This window comes from Caretta caretta, chromosome 10 (assembly GCF_965140235.1).
Source record: "Caretta caretta isolate rCarCar2 chromosome 10, rCarCar1.hap1, whole genome shotgun sequence".
Lineage (NCBI taxonomy): Eukaryota > Metazoa > Chordata > Testudines > Cheloniidae > Caretta > Caretta caretta.
In genome coordinates this window covers 18061619-18080513 of record NC_134215.1, presented here as the reverse complement: position 1 = coordinate 18080513, position 18895 = coordinate 18061619, and the positions used below count along the sequence as shown (strand labels likewise).

The following is an 18895-nucleotide window of genomic DNA, read 5'->3' as shown; positions in this document are numbered from 1 at the left end:
CTCCAGATTTCACTGGCCTTATAATGCTTATTTGCAAAGGCTCACACTTGCCCCTATCTGGACCTGGATTTATTTTATACATCATGAATAACCCAATCCAGTATTTCCTTGGTTTAAAAGCACAGGCTTGATGAGAAATTCATACTCTCATCCCTTGTCCAAAGGTGTCTTACAAACTCCACCACCCTGCACAGATGAAAAGTGCAAACAGCAGCTGGCTCACCTCCAAGCCAGCACTTATTGTTTCACTTTAAATAAACCTTCTAGGAAACTTTGTATGGAAACTCCTGGGTAAAAAAGGCTCAGCTCCTCCTACAGAGCTGAATGTGGGATATTTAATTGTTACCTAGTGTTATGTTATCGTGCAGGAAGCCCTGCCCACCTGTTTCCAGCTGTCCTAAGCAATGAACTGTATAAACGGAACAGAAACAGACAATATCTACATTAATAAAACTTGGAAACCATCTTCAAAAGCCTGGGCACTGTGAAATATGATCAGTGTGGCCCTTTTAAAGCTTAAGGTGCTGATATCCGGAACAAAGTTAAATGCTGCAGCAGGAGAAGGAAAAAAACCCTGGGATGCAAATACACAGCTGTCAGAGAGAAAGGGGATTAACAGTAATTGCAAATGGAGGTATTTGCTTCACAGCTCATGGAAACTTTTTATGAGAAATATAGAAATGCAATGGTTGGTTCAGATCATGGTTATTACTAATACTCGATTTGCAGTCACACATACTTGTGTCTAACTGAAGATTGGTTGACCATCTGGAATAGGAAATGAAGACATAATATGTAACATTTTGACAAGCCAAAGAAAAACCAGGAAATTTAAAGTTAAAACTAAAGCCTTGTCTAAACTAGAAAAGGTAAACTGGTTTAACTAGCTCAATTTAAAATTAATCTACTGCGGTGCAAATGTAGATGCAGTTAAACCAGTTTAACTATTGCTTCAACTAATTGATCTTAATCCAGCAATTTGCTGATGAAAATTGAAGCAATTTAAGTGAAGGTTAAACCAGTTTAAATGCATCTACTTTAGGAGTATGCATTGTTTAACGAGATTGAGTTTAGTCTCAACTTTCTGCTTTTTCTGGCTTGTTGCCCAACTTCAGCGTTACTAGAACATTTTAATAAAATAGGAAAGCTATGAAAAGCAGATCTGTCAGACAAATAAGAGTCCGAGTCTCCTCTCACACCGGCTTTACACTAATGCCACTGGCCTCAAGGGAGTTGCTCCTGATTTTTATGGGTACAAGTAACAGCAGAGTCAGGCTCAAAGGTTGCCCCGTGTTTTGCAGGGAAGTGATGCTCTTTGGCTGAACACATATGTTCACCAGTGACCCTTGTGTACAGACTAACATGCCCCCAGCTCTCTTGATAGCAACACACATTCCTCATATACAGATATGAAAATGATTCTCTTCACCTGTCTTGAAGTAATTCAAGTATATCTAAGGCCTAGTCTACACCAGAAAGCAGGGGCATGCACAAGAAGGGGCAAGCAGGGACAAAGGCCCCCCAGTAAACAGTGGGGCAAGGAGAGTGAACTCCTCCAACCCCAGGGCTGCCGTAGGGGCACAGTACGTGTCCCTCCAAAAGCGATCAAATTTAAATTCCTGCACACACCCCTGCTAGAAAGGGTTTGCCAGTATAGTTATACCAGTATGGCTATATTGGCAAAATCTTCTAGTGTAGATGCAGCTTAAACTGGTTTGTCCCTGGTCTGGACAAAATAAGCTATACTGGCAAAACAGGTTTCAGAATAACTTCATCTGTACTAGGGCTTTTGCTGATATGGAAATGTCAAACAAATCACCACGCCAATGGACGTTACTATGCCAGGAACGGTTTTAAGGGCAGAGCTGGTTAAAGGACGAGAGCCGGTGTCTTTGAATGCCATATGTAGCTGAGAACACCACTGGAAGTTTAATGTAGGTGAGAGAAAGGAAGAAGGAAAAAAGCAAGATTGCTACATCTGAAAGTTGCTACATCTGATGGGTTAAAGAGTCTGGTTCAGTCCTATGTGTTGAAATTCCAGGTTACGCCCATCCACACAGGAATATGATGCTCCCCAGCTACCATGTGTTACTCCCATGCACCCATGACCATGATTCTCAGCTGACTGACCCCTCATTGCTCCTATGTGCATAGAAACCACTACTCTACTGCTGTGCTGAAATCGCAAGATATTCTTGTGCAAGAGGACCCAGGGATGACAAACACTCATATCCTTTGTGCTAGTCCGTGCTCACAGCCCCATGCAGCTGTGCATTAACCTCCCTGCTGAGAAACGGGGGAACAAGAGTGAAAAGCAGCCCTGACATGGATGGGAGGTTTCACTGGAACCTGTTGCCTGGGGCAGCATGAATCCACAGAGCACCCATGCCTATTCCAAGCCTGTGCGTCTGGGATGCATTTGGTTTTCATCACAACCATTTCTGGCAATGACAGTTTCCTTTCAATTGACAATGCTGCTAATGACAGATAAATTATTCTCTCGTTGATGTGGTTTCGGGGCCCAATCCTATGAGGTGCTTTATGACCTTCACTCCCTGTGGAGTCTGAGGAATCATGGTCACATGTCAAAGATGTTCAGCAGTGTGTCACATTCATGAAATCAGTGGGAATGGAGGGCACACAGTTCCTCACAGTGTTGTGCCCTCTGATGTCAGAGCTCTCTCATGATCAGGAGGGATTAGTGGCCAGCCAGAATGGAAAAGAGCGGTTTGAATCTGGGGGCAGGGTTCTCGTGACAGTGCTGTTATTTTGTATTGCCGGTGGTCAAGAATTTGTGATTTCACACAGATTAGAGAATGAATCAGTGGCAGAGTTTGGAGTAAAAGCCAAGATTCCCTCTGTTCTAACCACCAGATATACTCCTTCCCCAGCCTGAACTGACCCCAGGCTATTCTTCAGGGAGGATTGGTCTAAGGAGAGTCCCAGTCACCAGGGACTGGCTCCCCACACAAACACACGCTCCTCCTTCCCAAGTATCCACAAGTACAATATTTACACCAGGGCAGAGGGTCATCATTTTCACTAGCACACATAAAAATTCAATGCATGCACATTTGTGAATTTATCTCACTATTTATGCAAGTCAAACCGCTCTTCAAGGAGTGTTGTCACCTTAACCACGACAAAAACTGCCTTCAACTTTGAAAAATAAATTCAAGGCGAGTAGAGAAAAAAGTCACTCTTACCACACAAACTCTGAGATGTGAGTTTTCACTGGTTTCACCAACACTGCAACCTTCTGTTAACTTCCATCTTGGCTGTAGCAGGGATGGCAGAGCAGCAGATTGTAACAGCAATAAGCTGCTTCTCATCTGCCTTGGAGGACACTCTGTTACAGAATTGGAAGCAACTAGGAAAGTGCTGCTCATTAGAATAGCTGTGTCTTTTAACTTTGCTTTGTACCATTAGACTGGCCATTAGATTTGAGCTGGAGCTTTGTGCCAGGCTAATAGGCTGCAGCAGTAGACTGAAAAGATGAGACTTCATCAAAATAAAGCACACAAAGTCAGACAGAACACACGCTGCGAGGAACAAGCTATTAGCAGTTTGTAATGCATCATAAGATCATCCCAGCTCTGCTATCATTACTAACAATTATCATCATTCTTCTGGGCCAGATCACTCTCTCCCCATGGGAAAACCCCTGGGAGAGAGTCTGAGGGAGGAGTGGAAGAGAGAAATGCCAGGAAGTCATGCTCCTTGGGTCTCCTGCAAATTCTTCCATTATGCCCTCAGATCTCAAGGATGCCATGAAGTCTATATAGTCTATAGGGCCTGTATGAAGGCCCTGTGCTTCCACACTGACTCCTGGCCACCTATGTCTCCACGTCTGATGACACACAAGCAAAATGGCCTTGGGAGGGAGGGCGAGCAGCTGAACACAGAAATATTAAGAGCCTGAATCTAGTATTAAAGTTTCCCAATACTTCTGTGAGCACTGGGAAAGGAGCATGATGCATGTTCCTTTAGTCTCATTCCTCGCCATGCACCCCCCCTTTTCTTCCCCACGGAGGGGTCACTGCACAGTCTGGGGCCTGTGGTTGATTGTGCCACAAAAGAAGCTGAGCTCTTGCTCTCTCATGATATGCTCTGAGCATGCCCCACTCTGCTCAGTTCTGGGAGGATTGGGCTGCATGAATGTTCACGTGAGCCCAGGAGAATAAGTGGCTCGTTGGTGTTATCACTAAGAGGCAAATAACCACAGTGGTGGCACTAACACTGGGAACATGACCATGTGGCTTTGGGAGATCACTGGAGCTTGTGAATGAGGCAGTGAAATGTAAAATCCTTGACCAGTTACACCAGACAGGACAGTCATCATACGTGCCAGAGTCAGGCTCCCCAGAGAGAGAGGCCAACCACAGGCAAATCCAGACACCAGTTATCTCCTCCCCACCACCCCGTGCTCCTTCAAAGAAGTGTCAGTGTATTATCATCACAGGATCTCTCCAGAAGTCAACACCACCACTCAGCCCTGTGCACTGCATGGTTTTCTTCTCACACAGCAGTTGTGAGACGTGAAGTCTATTTGCCAAGAGGGGAGCGCCGTCTGGTGGAAAGTCTTCACTCTGTCCAGCTTGGGCACCACTCTCCAGTCACTCTGCTCACAGAGCTTGTCTGCTGGCACAGTTAGCAAGTCTCACTTGGAGAGACCAAACAATAGTGTAGCACTGGCCATCAAGCCCCAGGCTTTGTGCTTATACAAGCACTGCTAACTGGCTTCAAATGCACAACTGGTATAGGCCAGTCATGCTTTTACTGTAGCCCAGCTTGTTCCTATGGGCTAGAAATGTCTTTATGCATTAGTCAATTACAAATAAACTTACTTGTACAGCGGAGTCACAGGAGCATTAAGAGGGGTAGCAACTTCGGTTATTACATAATAGGGAAGCAGCCTCAGATGCTGACAAACCCATGTAAAACCCCAGTTCAAGAACAACACCCAGCGGCATGGCTCATACATCAAGGGCAGGAGATGCTAGGCAGGAGCAGAGACATGGGGATGATTCTGAACATAGCAGTGGGACTGGGAAAGCCAAGAAAAAACAAAAGAAGAAGGGCACCCTCAGGGGGCGTGAGACATTGACACACCCATTCTGGATGGTGGACCAATCCAGGATGAACTAGATAACACCACCACTTAAATGTGGATACCATCTTTTACCTGTAGATTTCCAAGCATTTTACAAAGACATTATCCCTATTTCACAAGTGGGGAAACTGAGGCACAGAGATGACTGACTTGCCTAAGGTCACCCAGCAGCATGGCAATGGCAGGGCCAGGAATAGAACATAAGTTTCTTGAGCCTTAGTTCGGAGCCCGGCCCACTAGACCACACTGGAGAGAATTTAGGGGAGTTTCCACTGTTCACATTCAAATACCGTCATGCAGGATTCAAAACAAGACCAATACCATCAGGGGATCTGTCGGGCATCCTGAGGGCATGACAATCATTTGGGGTTACACTAGCTTCCCTGGGTCCCAGGGGAAGCTGGAGGGCCCTTGAAGCCAGTGTAACATTTTAAACATTGCAGCTCACCCTCAGAGGTACAGGACTCAGCCCCAGGCAGCCCCAGATTAGCAAGCATCTCACTGTTGCTACCCCTTTGGGACCCTATCCACAGCTTCATACTGTCCATGCACTGGCCCTCGAAGGTGCCTGCTCACACATCTCAGGAACTGGGGCTCTTCATGGTACTGCCTTGCCCAGCTCCTGGGGTCACTGTATATTGCCAGGGGTCTGGCGGGTAAACAGGCTCCTCCTCGCATGACCGGTTTCTCCCATAGCCTGCCTCCTACGGCCTGTCCTTCACAAGGAGCCTTGAGCCCTGCACCCCCAGCAACACCCTCTCATGTAAAGGTCTATCAGAGCAATGAGCCAGGAGTTGGCAGCTGCCTACCCACCTCTGGGCATAGTGCCCCAGGGCACACTGGGGTGGGCACCAGCATCTCTAGGCGGCACTGTTCAAGCCTGTAGGGAAATTTTTCTACAAAAAATGGGTGCTGTGTTTGTCTCCCCCTCCTGGTTCTTATTTCCCCGCTCACGGTTCTTCACGGTTGCTAAGCTAACTGTTTTCTCCATGTATTCCCTTCTAGGTGCCATCTTTGGCAGTGGTACAGTCCTGGCCCCAGTGCATAGATACCGCATCACTCCCCCACACAATGCCCAGCACTTTCCCCCCTGCCCTCCTTCCTCCCATGGACCTTTGGGGATTTGTGGCTCCACATGGGGAAGGGGAAGGCTGGGGGCAGCTGGGGAGGTAAATGAATTTCCTTGGGGATGTTTGGGGAGGAAGCTATGCTATGTGTCCTCATTAATGCCTCTGTCCTGTGCTCCCTTGCTCAGGACATATGGAAACACTCATTCTGCTAGGTCCAAACCATCTGGACAGCCCCCAGTGGCGGAAGTGTTTTCTAGGGAGCCCTCATCTGTGTGTCTGTCTGTCTGGTGGTTTGGACCGCATGTAATTTGGACTTTTATGTAACCCACACCCACCTAGTGCAGTGCTCTGTCCCTGTCTAGCAGTAGCTGGGTCACATACACAGGTTGACAAGACTCTACAGCCTATGACAGTGACCACAGAGGCCTTAGGTCTGATTCCTGCTGCCGATGACCCACCAGGGGGAGTGGTGTTCCTTCTACCTTGCCATGCAGATGGAGCCCCAACTTTTCCCAGATGTGTTTTAAAAAACAGTGTAAAGTTATGACTTTCTATTGCCCCTTGGTCTGGTGTGGCTGCTTGCGGGGGCAAGGGCATGGGGTCTGAGTTCTGCTCAATTGTCTCAGAGACAGCCTGCACTCATAAAAATCCCTGGGGAGTAACCAGCTCCATCCCTACAGTCCAGCTGTACCCCAGGTGCAGGCAGTCTGGGGTGCTTTTAACACACCCCTTTGGAAACCCCTTGAGTGTGAGCCTATGCTTTGTGCCCATTTTTGTTCCCCAATGGGACACTTTCACCACTTCTAGAAACTGCGGCCCTTAACTATATAATAATCTGTAGGATCACACAGTCTTTGGCATGGACTTCCATCAGAATGAATCTTTACTGATAATCTGGTACAAACCAAACCTTTGATGGTTTCTCTTAACATCAAACATACTACACTAGAGTACACACCATTAATATCTGCTTAAATATCAAAATTATAACATCTTAAATATACATAAATAAAGGACCTCTAAACAGCCATATGAATTTCACTCATTCCAGTGGAGCAGATAGCATTTAGTTTATATAAGAAACTTTCTCCCATCTGGGAAACCTCACTCACAGTAATGGCTCATGAAATCTGACTGCATCAGTAAGGGCCCAGTCCTGAAAGGTACTGCACATCCTCAGCTCCTAACTGGAGTCAACAGGCGTTGAAGTCACTGTACTCCCTGTAAGGGGCACTCAGCAACTTGCAGGAGAAAATGTGAAATACTGTAAGTCAAAAGTGTGAAGAGTCTAATGCAATTTGACTGAGCATCTTACAATAAATAACCTGGTGAGTTAACAACTAGGGAGCAATGCCTCACCAAATAAGTCATTCAGTGTTAATAACAAAACTGAACTATTGTAAGATTCTTCTCCAAAGGTTTTAACCATGATCCCACAGACATAAAGCACCCAACTTTAAACAAACCCTGGGGTGAAACCCAAGCTCAATTTGTAATGCAAGGGGTGCTGGGGCTCAAGTAGGTTTTTTTATTTTCATAACTGATGCAGCAAGCCCAGAGGTGCAAAGCCTAGAGGTGCCGGGGCTTAGCCCTGTCAAGCCCTGGCACAAATTACGCACTCGGCAAAACATGCAGAAAGCCAGATCTCACCCCAAGAGCTACACACAGGTTAGCCCGCTCCCAGGATCTGTTGCATTAATTTTGGTGGAATAAATGGGCCTAGAAAGTCAATGGCATTAATGTGACCCTGGCACATACAACACTAAACAGTTAAAAGTGGCTGGGAGGTTAGAGTACAGAAATACAAGAGCTTCCCCAGCTCAGAAGGGGAAAGGCCAGTAGCAGGGATGGAGATAGGCCATTATTCTCCCCATCATCAAAGCCCCACAAGGAGTCTGTGAGAGATCTGTAATGAAGTGCCATTCTTCTCAGGAACAAGAAAGAACTGGAGGAACAACACAACAGGAACCCAGAGCACTGACCAGCTAGAAGAGATGATGCTACAGCAATCAACAGCCATTTGCAAAATGGCCACTGTGGGGCTGCAGCTGGTTGGCTCTAACAAATTTAAAGGGCCAAGCTCAGAAAGGCCTGCTGGGCAACAAGTTCTTATTAGAGGGAAATCCTGCACTGGGAAAAGTTAAGAGGGATGCGAATGTAACGCTGACAGACCCCGGTATCGAAGCGGGGACCTCTTGAGCTCTTTGTGCATGAGTCTCTACCACATGAGCTAAAAGCCAACTCCCTGTTAGCTAAGGCTGTAAAGCAAACTCATTTTATCTATCTCTTTAAGTGGTCTTGGTGCCAGTCGATAGGACAGAACACCACACCCAGGTGTGTGCGTTACACAAAAGTTACTGAGGAAGGAGCTTCAGTAAGACACACCTGTATCGTAGTAGCCTCTGGCTGCATTTATTTTGTTACAAAGCCCCTCTGTGTTATGAGCCCACACACACTTATTGTTAGGGAGGGTTTCCAGGGCAAGTCCTGGGAGTATGGCGCAAATAAAGCTGTGCAGTCCAGGAGCTGGGGTAGAGGGATAGAGCATCCCACCATGCAATCACCCAGAGCCAGTGTAGAGATACAAAGCTTCCATGTGGAAAGCCTTGGTGGCCTTGTGTGCATCATCCCCACTCTGTGTGGCTCTCTGCATCTGTGGGGGGAGTCCCGTGTTCATTTCACAAGAAGGCAAACCTCCTTCCTTGATTGGCCAACGTGGGGGAACAGAGTGGAGAAACTGCACAGTCTGAACGGCCCGCTTTCCTGGGCTTTTCTACACGAGGGATCAGTCTGACTGAGAGTAATTCATCCTAATGAGTCAAAGCCCTTCAAAGCTTGATCAATATTTTGTTCATACTCTTCATTTTATTAATAGGCAGCAAATGGAGTTAAAATAAAAACAGGAAATCAGACTTTCTTAGGTTATCATGCAAAATGAAGACTCGACTCAGCTAATCCCCCAGTCATCTGGTGGTATTCAGTCAGAGTGTAAAGGGAAGTGAATGAAGATTGTTCAACAATCATCCCTGTTTGCCCCCCCCAAAAAAAAAACCCCTAAAATGTGTAGCGGCCTCCAAACCGTACTGCGGCTTATGTCAGATGCAGTGGAGTAAAAATGAGGCTATGAGTTCACATGATTGAAACAGCAGCAGTGCAAGGTAAGATTGACATAAACATCAGTCATTACAACCAGGTGACTGGCAGAACACGAACATCCCCATACGTGCCTAAACTCTACAGAAACCCTTGACTTTTGCTCAGCCTCAGCATTGTTTGACACTGAGCTACAATTAACCCACAGGGATGTCAAGCTTATGCATTAGCCACCGTTGCTGAGCATTCCCAGTTGACTGGGGTCTGATTTGAGCTCCTGAGCTTTCCTGTGGACATCAAGTCGCATCCTGAATGAAGTCTGCATGAAGTTGACTTCTTGGCCGGTGCCGTGGTCATGCAGAACTGAGCAGGTGGGGTTGCAATGGGGCCATGGACAGTTATCAATCAGATGGAAGGGACAACTTCTCATGGGGATCTTTGGGGCTTTATTGCTGTCTTGAAGGCTCTTCTCCCAGCACTGCAAGGCTCTGGCCAAAGAAATGCCCTTCACTTGAAATCCCAGCCAGTAGCTACAATATAAGAAGAGGAGGAAGATGATTACTGAAAAGTGATTACATTGACAAATAACCAATAGAGATGGGGCTAGCTCAAGAGAGAGACTTCTTGTTCTGATTTTCCTTCGCCGATTATTATTAAATAATTCATATTAATAGGAATATTAACTTGGAGCCCAAACCTGCAACCACAATTGGGCACAGCACTTAATACTTGAGTAGTCCCATTGGAGTAATTGGACTATCATGACCATAAGCACTAGCCCAGCCGTAAGAATTTGCAGGATTGTAATGCCTCAGCACTGATTTGTTTCATTTTGCTAAACAGCTGCAGAAATCTACCTAAGCAATGAGATTCCTGCAGGCAGCACATAAAGGGGCAGCAGACTGAGGGAAGCGCTGAAGATGTGTGTAGCCAGACAATATTTGTTAGACAGAGTCACGCTGAGAACTAACATGACTTAATACTTGAAAGATGAACAGACATTTAATCCACTTAGGTGACATCTAGTAGGGCAAGGAAATGAAGAAGGCATCTTTGCTCACCTTTTTGTAATCAGCGTGTGAGACAGGCATGCAGGTGCAAACACAGCTCTGTGGGAAAGGGAAACACAGACAAGTGACGGACAAGTGACACAAAATACCCTCTGCACATCCTAGGGAAAACATCCTTTCCTATATTTATATAGGACTTTAAAGGGACCAGCCCACTGCCATTGACTTCTGTGAACAGGACTGTGATAACCTTGGTCACAGAGAGCCAGGTTCTCATCTGGTGTAAATTGTCAGAGCTCTGTGAAACTAGAACTACATAAGAACATAAGAACGGCCATTCTGGGTCTGATCAAAGGTCCATCTAGCCCAGTATCCTGTCTTCTGACAGTGGCCAATGCCAGGTGCCCTAGAGGGAATGAACAGAACAGGCAATCATCAAGTGATCCATCCCCTGTCGCCCATTCCCAGCTTCTGTCAAACAGAGGCTAGAGACACCATCCCGGCCCATCCTGGCTAATAGCCATTGATGGACTTATCCTCCATGAACTTATCTAGTTCTTTTTTGAATCCTAAACTATTTGAACCCTGCACTATTTACACTAGCTGAGGATCGGCCCCTTTGAGTAGTACTTTTTTAGGTCTTGTCTACACAGTGGGGTAATGTGCTCCATGGGGGTGTGCTTTTTAAAGCACATTAACATGTTGGGCATGAATTGGTCCATGTAGACACTGCTGGTGTGCACTAAAGGTTAAAGTGCACCAGAAGGGTCTACAGATCAATTAATGGACAACACGTCAATGCACTTTAGAAATCACACCCCCATAGAATGTATTACCCCATCATGTAGACAAGTCTTATGGCACAAGTAGTCCAGTGGTTGTCAGTTACTATTCAGTTGTAACACTATCATGGAATGCTAACAGTTGATGCACAGATTAGCTCATCAAACGAATGTTACATTTCTGCAGGCTCAGTAATTAGCAGGAGTGTATTAGATGGTGAGCATATGTAACCTCATTTTATTTTATAAGACCAAATTCTGTCTTCAGTTGCCCCCCTGTGATGGTCAACCTTTGGTATTTATTCAACACAAAGTAGCATAATACTGACGGGACATCACGCAATGAGTTCCTAAGTTCTCGCCCAAGGTTTTGTAGGTAGTGCCACTGATTTTCTGTTAGGAGCTGACTTCCAAGATGGATATTTTCTAATTTCAGCTGCTCCTCATCGAACAGCCACTGAACCACAAAAACTGGAGCTGCAAAAGAAAGAAAGGCACCCTAGAAAATTGTAGATTAAGTCAGTAATTGACATTAGCATACAGGGCCAGATCCTGCAGCTCCAAAAAAACACCAGTAGCTAGAGGCTAATGCTGATTACGCTAGTGCCCAGGAGCCCATTCATAGACCAGACTCTCATTGTTCTAGGCACTGTACAAACCCAGAACAAAAATATGGTCCCAGCCCCAAAGAGCTTCAGAAATGTTCAACTCCCACTATGCATCATGGGAGCTGCTGGATGCTGAGCACCTCTGAGAATCCAGCCCCAATTAAAGTCAGTGCAGGATCAGAGTCAAACGCTGAGAGAAGATGAACTTACATTTCAAGGATGAATACAACCTATATCCAAGGAAGCATTGCCACTCGTTAACTCTCTTGAACTGCTGTTTACATTTTTCTGGAAGGATTCCATTCCACATCCTAAAAAGCCATGGCCAGAAAACATTAGTGGGAAAAAGAAAGGTGGTGTTACCTTAAACTAATATGTTTTTTAAAAAAAGATAAAATAAAAGCTATGTGTCTAAAACCAATTGTTCGTGTGAGACGAATACAATACATCCAGCATAAGGAATACATGGCATATTGTTCAGTCCGAGGGAAGCTCTCTTCTTTTGAACATAGCAATGCCTGTTTTCTTCCTGAAAGTGCTGTGATGGCCAGTAAAGCTGGGTAACTTTCAGTTCATGATAATGATCAGCTTATCTATAAGAGCTTCACAGAGAGGTACATTTGCAGCAGGTTATTTTCCCTTTTGGGGTTGCAAGATGAAGCTGCAAGATTTACATGCACAGTTTAATTCCAGGTGCCAGTCCAAGTGCTTGTGTCCCTCACTACCAGACCGAAGGTGCAGATCAGGTAGCCAGAGGTGCAAGAACTCATATTTGAATCATTTTACGGGCACAAATTTTGCAGACATAGCAAAAAACACCCCAAGGTTACAACCCACAGTCTCAAGTACCTGAGTCCTTTCTTGATTGCACCCACTGGGGCACAAGAGGCAGCATCTGAACAATCAGATTGCCTTGGATGTTTAATGTCCAGGAACCAGCCAGAGTCAACAAGTCCTCTGACCTGGACTGCCTCAGCCTCTAGCTCCTCCAGAAGGGCCACCACCCTCTCCAGGTTCAGTAGCACACCAGTCCCACCAGCACTGAAGAGAAGAAAGGCATCAGTTATCTGGGACCCCAGACGGAGCCCTGCTTGTGTTTCCGGCACTCTTTGCCAGCACTTTCTGCAGCAAATACAGGAAATGGAAGCAGTGCATTGTAGTCACTTTAAAGCCCACTATCATTGTAATCTCACCTGCTGCTAACTGTTCTCACCAGAGATGGAGTGGGAACAAAGGGCTTTTGGACAGAAATATTTGAAGTTAACTGGAAAGCTAAGGGAGGTGCAGGTGTTGCCTCCTTTATTCCCTCTGCTTTTATTTAGTTAGTTTTGCTAAAACTGTCTAGCCCTCAATAGACAGCCCTGGACACCAGATCCCTTTGCTCCTCTGCAGAACGGATGCTGTCTAGGCAGCAGTGGCTCCAGCTTCCCCACACGGCCTTGTCAACGTGCTACAGACTTGGGCAAAAAGGACTATCTAAGGCTTCGTGCCCATTCACTCCATGACCTCTCTGCAGAGACCAAGAGCAGTCAGTGCCCACTGTGATTGGGTTCTAATGGCCTGAATGTGCCCTGCCTCCCACTGATTTCAACAATCAGGCCCCTGCTCCAGTTTCAAGTGCCGCAGCTTTTCAGTCTTTGCATCGACTTCAGTGGACTGTGGAGCAGGCCCCGAGAGCAATGGGGCCACTCAATACAGAGCACATCCCTTACACAGAAAACACTGCAGTATGGAGCCAGCGCAGTACTCCGGAACCGACTGCGGCTGTAAGTTGTAGTGGTTTGGAGCATTACTGTGTCATCTGTTGTCATTTTTATATGAGAAATAAGTAAAAGCAACCTTCCTCGACAGATTCAACTGAGGATGTTTGCAATGGTAGTGTGCTCCGAAAGATAGTGTTGTCCAGTGGGCAGGGCGCTGGTCCACGACTCTGGAGACTACGTTCTATTCCCACCTCTGCCACTGATCTGCTGTGTGACCTCGGGCAAGTCACTTCAACTCTTTGTACCTCTGTTTCCTGTCTGTCTGGTCTATTTAGATTGTAAGCTCTTGTCTCTTACCATGTGTTTGTTCAGTGCCTAGCACAAAGGGGCCCTGATCTCAGTTAGGGCCTTGGGGTACCACAGAAGCACAAGCAGTTAACGACACTACTAAGAAGGGTTTTGAGAACTTCTCACTTTGGCACTCTCACAGCTCTAGGCCCATCCTTACCTCGCCCCAGCAAGCAGGACCACTTTAGCTTGCTTAATTCCCTTAGGAACCAGGTCTTTAATCACCTCCTGGATAATTAGCGATCCCATGAAGGCATAGTCTGCTAGAAGAAAAAGTCTGAGTTAACACTGACTGTGTCAAAGGATCTACTAGAATTGGGGAGCGGCATAAATATAACTGCCTACCTTGCTGTGACTTGGGCAAAGATCCACTCCAGATATCACTCGAGCAGTAAGGTACAAACCTAGGCAGAGGTAGCAAAGGAAAGGCACACAGTTATGGTCATCAGAAAGCACCTGAATAGACCGGAGAAACTCCTACTCCTTTCCCACCACATCACCTACTCAGCATTGGGATTATTTTGGACAGAGGTTCCCAGCATACAGGTACAAATAAACATGAGGGAGTCACTACCACTTTGCCTTTCCCATGTTGCTAAATGAGAGAGGGGTCTTGGCTAGATCCTAGCTAGATGGCAAGGGGGTCCCTGTATGGAAAAGGCTGAGAACCACTGATCCATGGCTTTGCCCCATGAGTGATGCGAGATTAGATTACACGAAAGTGAGTCACTACATAACCCCACCCTCCAGCTGTGGCAGCTCCAACCCTCCTTACTTTAGCACCTCGCAGTCCTTTCAAGAGGAGCCACACAGTTACCCAGAGAGCACAGTAGGTGTCACTCGGTGTTATTTGTAATGAGCAGTCAGAGTAGTAACTGGCCAGGAGCTGCTGTGAAATGTAAGTGGTAGTACAGTGCCTGGGAAGGTCCTTACACTGCATTGGCGTTCCATCAGTGAGGGCTCTCCTCCATCTGGGCAGACAAAATGCCTGTCCCTAGAGTCACAGACACACAACACAAAAGAGACATGTTGTACGAGACACGGTCTCAGAAAACCAGACCAAGAGCAGCAGCTTTCTCAGCTTCGAGAGCCAGGCATAATCCCTGTAAGGATCTCACAGTTTCCCCTCCTGTCTCACCTTCTTCCCAGGCTGTCACCCACCCATGTCATCCTCTCCCTCTAGAATCACAGAAGCGTAGTGCTGGAAGGGACCTCAATAGGCCATCTAGTCCATCCCCCTGTGCTGAGGCAGGACCAAGTATTCCGAGGCCGTCCCTCTCATTCCACATAAAGTTCAGGCTCCATCACTCTTCTCACAACTTCTGCCTATTCCTTATGCTTCTCTCCAGCATTTCTCCTATCTGCTCCCTTTGGCTGCACACTCTGACCTGAGCCAGGAAAGCACTTAAGCATGCGCGTAATACCATCTTACTGTACCTCAACAAACCCACTCACAACCTTAAAGTGAAGCCGGTGTTGAAGTGTTTTGCCATAGTGCTCAGCAGCTGGCAGGATCAAACACTTTGTCTCCTTCTTCCACTCAGTTTTCGGCCTTCTTTTATGCCTTCCTCTCCTCCCCCTTGTGCTTGGAACATGCCCATACCTGACCTGCTGAAAACACACTCCCTCTCCTCCTTCAAATCCCGCCTAAAACCTAACCTCTGTCATGAAGGCTTCTTCAGAGGCCTCCCCACAAGGAGGATTCTTTACCGGCTTCCAATGGAAATATAGTCCTTATGTATCACAATTATAGGAGTTACATTCTGAAATCACGGTCAGGAACATAAAGCCTGATTTTCCTCTCTGCTCAGAGTCAGCATAAACCCAGAGTAACTCCACTCACTTCCGTGGAGTCATTCCAGACTTGCAGCTGTTTAGTTGAGAGCAGAATCCATCCCCTTATCTTTTCACAGAGCCATGTGAAAGAAGGAATAATACAGCAATTGCAGCGAGTACCTTTCTTTGTTTGAGGCCACTCAGATGAGCTCATTAAGCGACGGATATTTTTATATCTGGTATCACATGTTTCTTTATTATAACAGCACCAGCCACCTGAATGGGAGCAAGAAGATTGTCTTAAAATCTTCATATCTCATCTGATTGAATTAAAATTTATTTTTGACTATATCATTCAGTCAATGTCATCTTTGATTCTTGACACTCTAAAAGCTGGGTCTTTATTCTCATCTCACACTGGTGTAAATCAGAAGTAACTCCACTGAAATTACTGGAGTTACACTGATCGATGAATGTGCGTTCAGAATCAAGCCCAACTTTTCTTCACAATTCCTTGCCTCATTAGTGCATTGTCATTTCCTACTGTACCTTCTAAGAATATGATCCATCTCTTGCTCCCTTTGTGCTCCCTTAAGTAATACCTGCAAATGGTGGAGAAGGAAAGTAAACACACATCAGACTATTTTTTCCTGTTACACTGTTTGTGAAAAGCAGGAGAGTTCTGATGTGATCATTACCCAGCTGTTGTCCCATCATTGCAGGTGATCAGGGGGTTCTTCAGAAAGAAAAGTTTCATGTCCTTGGGTGCCTTCTGCGCATGCCAAGAAGCAAGTGAGGTGCTTCTCAGCTGTGGTGCCAAGGCATCTTCCACAGGAGGAAGAACTCCCACAGAGACGTCTTCCTCACCAGCAGTGTGCTCCAGTTCCCCACTGGGGTTAGGGCCCTTTCGATTCTGGGCAGGAGTCTTCATGTGAGCTTTGGAATTACGTTTGCTTTGAGACACCGCTTCCCCCAGGAGCAACAAAGTCACCAGTGCCCCTAGGATCTTCATAGCGACTGCCTCCTCCTGACTGAACAGGCAAAGAATAAATCCCTGGTATAATAAAAGGGCGACATGAAAATCTGAAGAAAGCGAAGTTTAAGAAAGACAGTGTCAGGAAGAATTAAGCCAGCAAGGAATGGACCTAGCCATATTCACAGGCATAGGCATAGGCATGTTACTACACTATAGAGATGACACCCCCAAAGCTGAAATAGCATCACATACCTTAAAGAATAGCTGGTCAATTGCTGATCTTCAACTGAAGCATTCTAACAAGTGCAATATCATAGGCAAGGTACGTCCCTGATGGCCAAAGAATGAAGATCTTGGGTTGGAAGCCCAGGAGGAGTGCTCAGATCACAGCTCCCAAGTGAACTTTATATTGTCCTCATATGGAACATATTTCTTCCCTCTTTTTCCTTTTTTCTTTTCTTTTCTTTGAACTACCGCCAAGGTTGAGCAGATGATAGGGGCTGGAGAAATGAAACTACACCCCGTGCTGAATAAGTTGCAAGACGTCCTTGCAAGCACTTTGATCTTGAAAGTTACATACTTAAAATTTCTATAATTTTATCCCCGTTTTGCTTGCTGCTTTTTGGAGGGTGGGGGAGGGTATGATCTGATGATATAAGCTTTGGCAATTCACCTCTGTGGGATGATTTTTAGTTGTTTCATGCATAAGAAATGCTAGGGGTTACATTTGTACTTGGTAAGAGCTTTCAATTCACTGTCTCATCAAACAACCTAAGCACCAGCTTTTCAACTTTTTCAGTGGATACTGCATCTTTCCCCTAGTTCATGTTTTTGTCAGATTTATAGAGTATCAGCATGGAAATAATAAAATAGTGCTCTTAAATATATTAGAGCTAGTTGAATTATTCATTATGAATAAATGATCTGATGAAGTTATTCCCCTTTTTCAAATGACTCAGTCATGAACCAATTCAGATTTCTGCAAATGTATTTGTTATTAGTTTGGATGAACAACTTGGAACGAATGGATTACTTGAGTACTGATCACCTTCAATATTTGCTAGTCATCTGTTAATTGGGCTGTGTGATTGGTCACCTCTGCGACATGGTATTGCGTCAGCTCCCTGATTGGATGCTTGAAAGTTTTAAAACAGAATAATGAATTATAAATAACAAAAAATGATGGATAATTTTGTATGCGTGTAAATACAGATATTTGCATGAGGAACAGCCAACCCCCCAAAAATTTGTATGAAAAAACCCTATTAACAAATAATTAATAAAGGACAGGAACACGGTCGAACAGCCATTCATAATTTGAATGAAGATTTTCTAACACAGGTTCTACTGAATTCAGTAGAGATACACCAGTGTAAAACTGGAGTGAGATCAGAATCAAGCCATTTGGTCACAGACCTAAGAGAAAAAGAATGTCAGAACATACCCTAACCTCTGTTTTATTTCATTTTGTAAAATACAGTCTATGTTCCTTAATCAGGTGGAAGATCATCAAGACAGAAAAGAGTGTTCAGTATCACAGACCCAACTGGCTATAAAAATCTACATTATAAGTTAAACTTCTAGTCCAGTGTAAATATTTCTTCCTCCCTTCCATTTAGCGAATTGGAAAAAGAAAAGAAAACTCTGTGCTCTTACCCTTAGCTGAGATGGAAAAACTTATCCCCCATGGAGCACACAGGAAATAACCATCACTGACTGGAGAGGAGATGAACATTGTGAAAGAAAACACAGTCTATTTGAAACTAGCAGACATATTTTTCAGATAGTTACAGAGTGACTCATTGGTCCCTAAAGGGAATTATGAGTGCAGCTTGCTCCCCTCACCCATCCATGAAATGCAACGCAGGCCATCCGCATCCATCAAAGGGACTTGCTGGTCCAGTGCTAAGATGCTTAGCTGGAGTGATCACATCATTAATTTCTCTAGGTTGCTTTTCCCTGAGGTTCCTCTCTTGGTGCGGGGGGGTGGGGGGGGGAGGCGGGGAGGATGTGTCAGATGCCATATGGAGATAGCTGGGGTGAAATAGTTCATGAAATTCGACTATCTCCAGAGATGAGGGTTTTCATCTGCCCGCCCTGCAGTTTGGGTGAGCGTAGAGCCAGCCAATAGACAGCACCATGGGGAGCTTCAAGTGCATTTTTAAAAACAGCTCTTTTGGCTTCAGTGAAGCCACCCTCTTACTTAAGTGATGTGACCTGGCAATTGGTCACCAAAAAATCTAATGATCCAAGAAGAGACTAAAAGGCTTCAGTGTCTGGAAAGGGGCAAATGTGCCTATTTCATCTATATCTCACCATGAGAGTCCAGCCCAGGTTTGTACCAACCGGGGGGACATTTCTACCTGATGGTTGTTTTGTGGCCTCAGAGAAATGAGCTGTGCTGGGGAAGGGTCAG

The 18895-nt window shown here is 45.5% G+C and overlaps 2 protein-coding genes across 2 annotated transcripts in view; both read right to left on the bottom strand.

Moving 5' to 3' along the window:
* Positions 1-3404, bottom strand: part of SYT17 (synaptotagmin 17) — a 117520-nt gene extending 114116 nt beyond the window's left edge. Inside the window, exon 1 of the mRNA XM_075132744.1 lies at positions 3207-3404. Within this exon, the coding sequence (XP_074988845.1) occupies positions 3207-3389 (183 nt within the window). The 5' untranslated portion in view covers positions 3390-3404. The remainder of the gene's footprint in view (positions 1-3206) is intronic.
* Positions 3405-9028: 5624 nt separating this feature from the next.
* On the bottom strand, positions 9029-17654 carry LOC125644243 (palmitoleoyl-protein carboxylesterase notum2-like). Its single transcript, XM_048867883.2, is given in 11 exon segments — positions 9029-9806; positions 10338-10385; positions 11398-11545; positions 11887-11987; positions 12526-12717; positions 13888-13990; positions 14073-14131; positions 14661-14721; positions 15684-15779; positions 16053-16105; positions 16202-17654. Coding segments are annotated over 11 exon segments (1479 nt in total). The 5' UTR covers positions 16516-17654; the 3' UTR covers positions 9029-9502.
* Positions 17655-18895: the final 1241 nt, after the last annotated feature.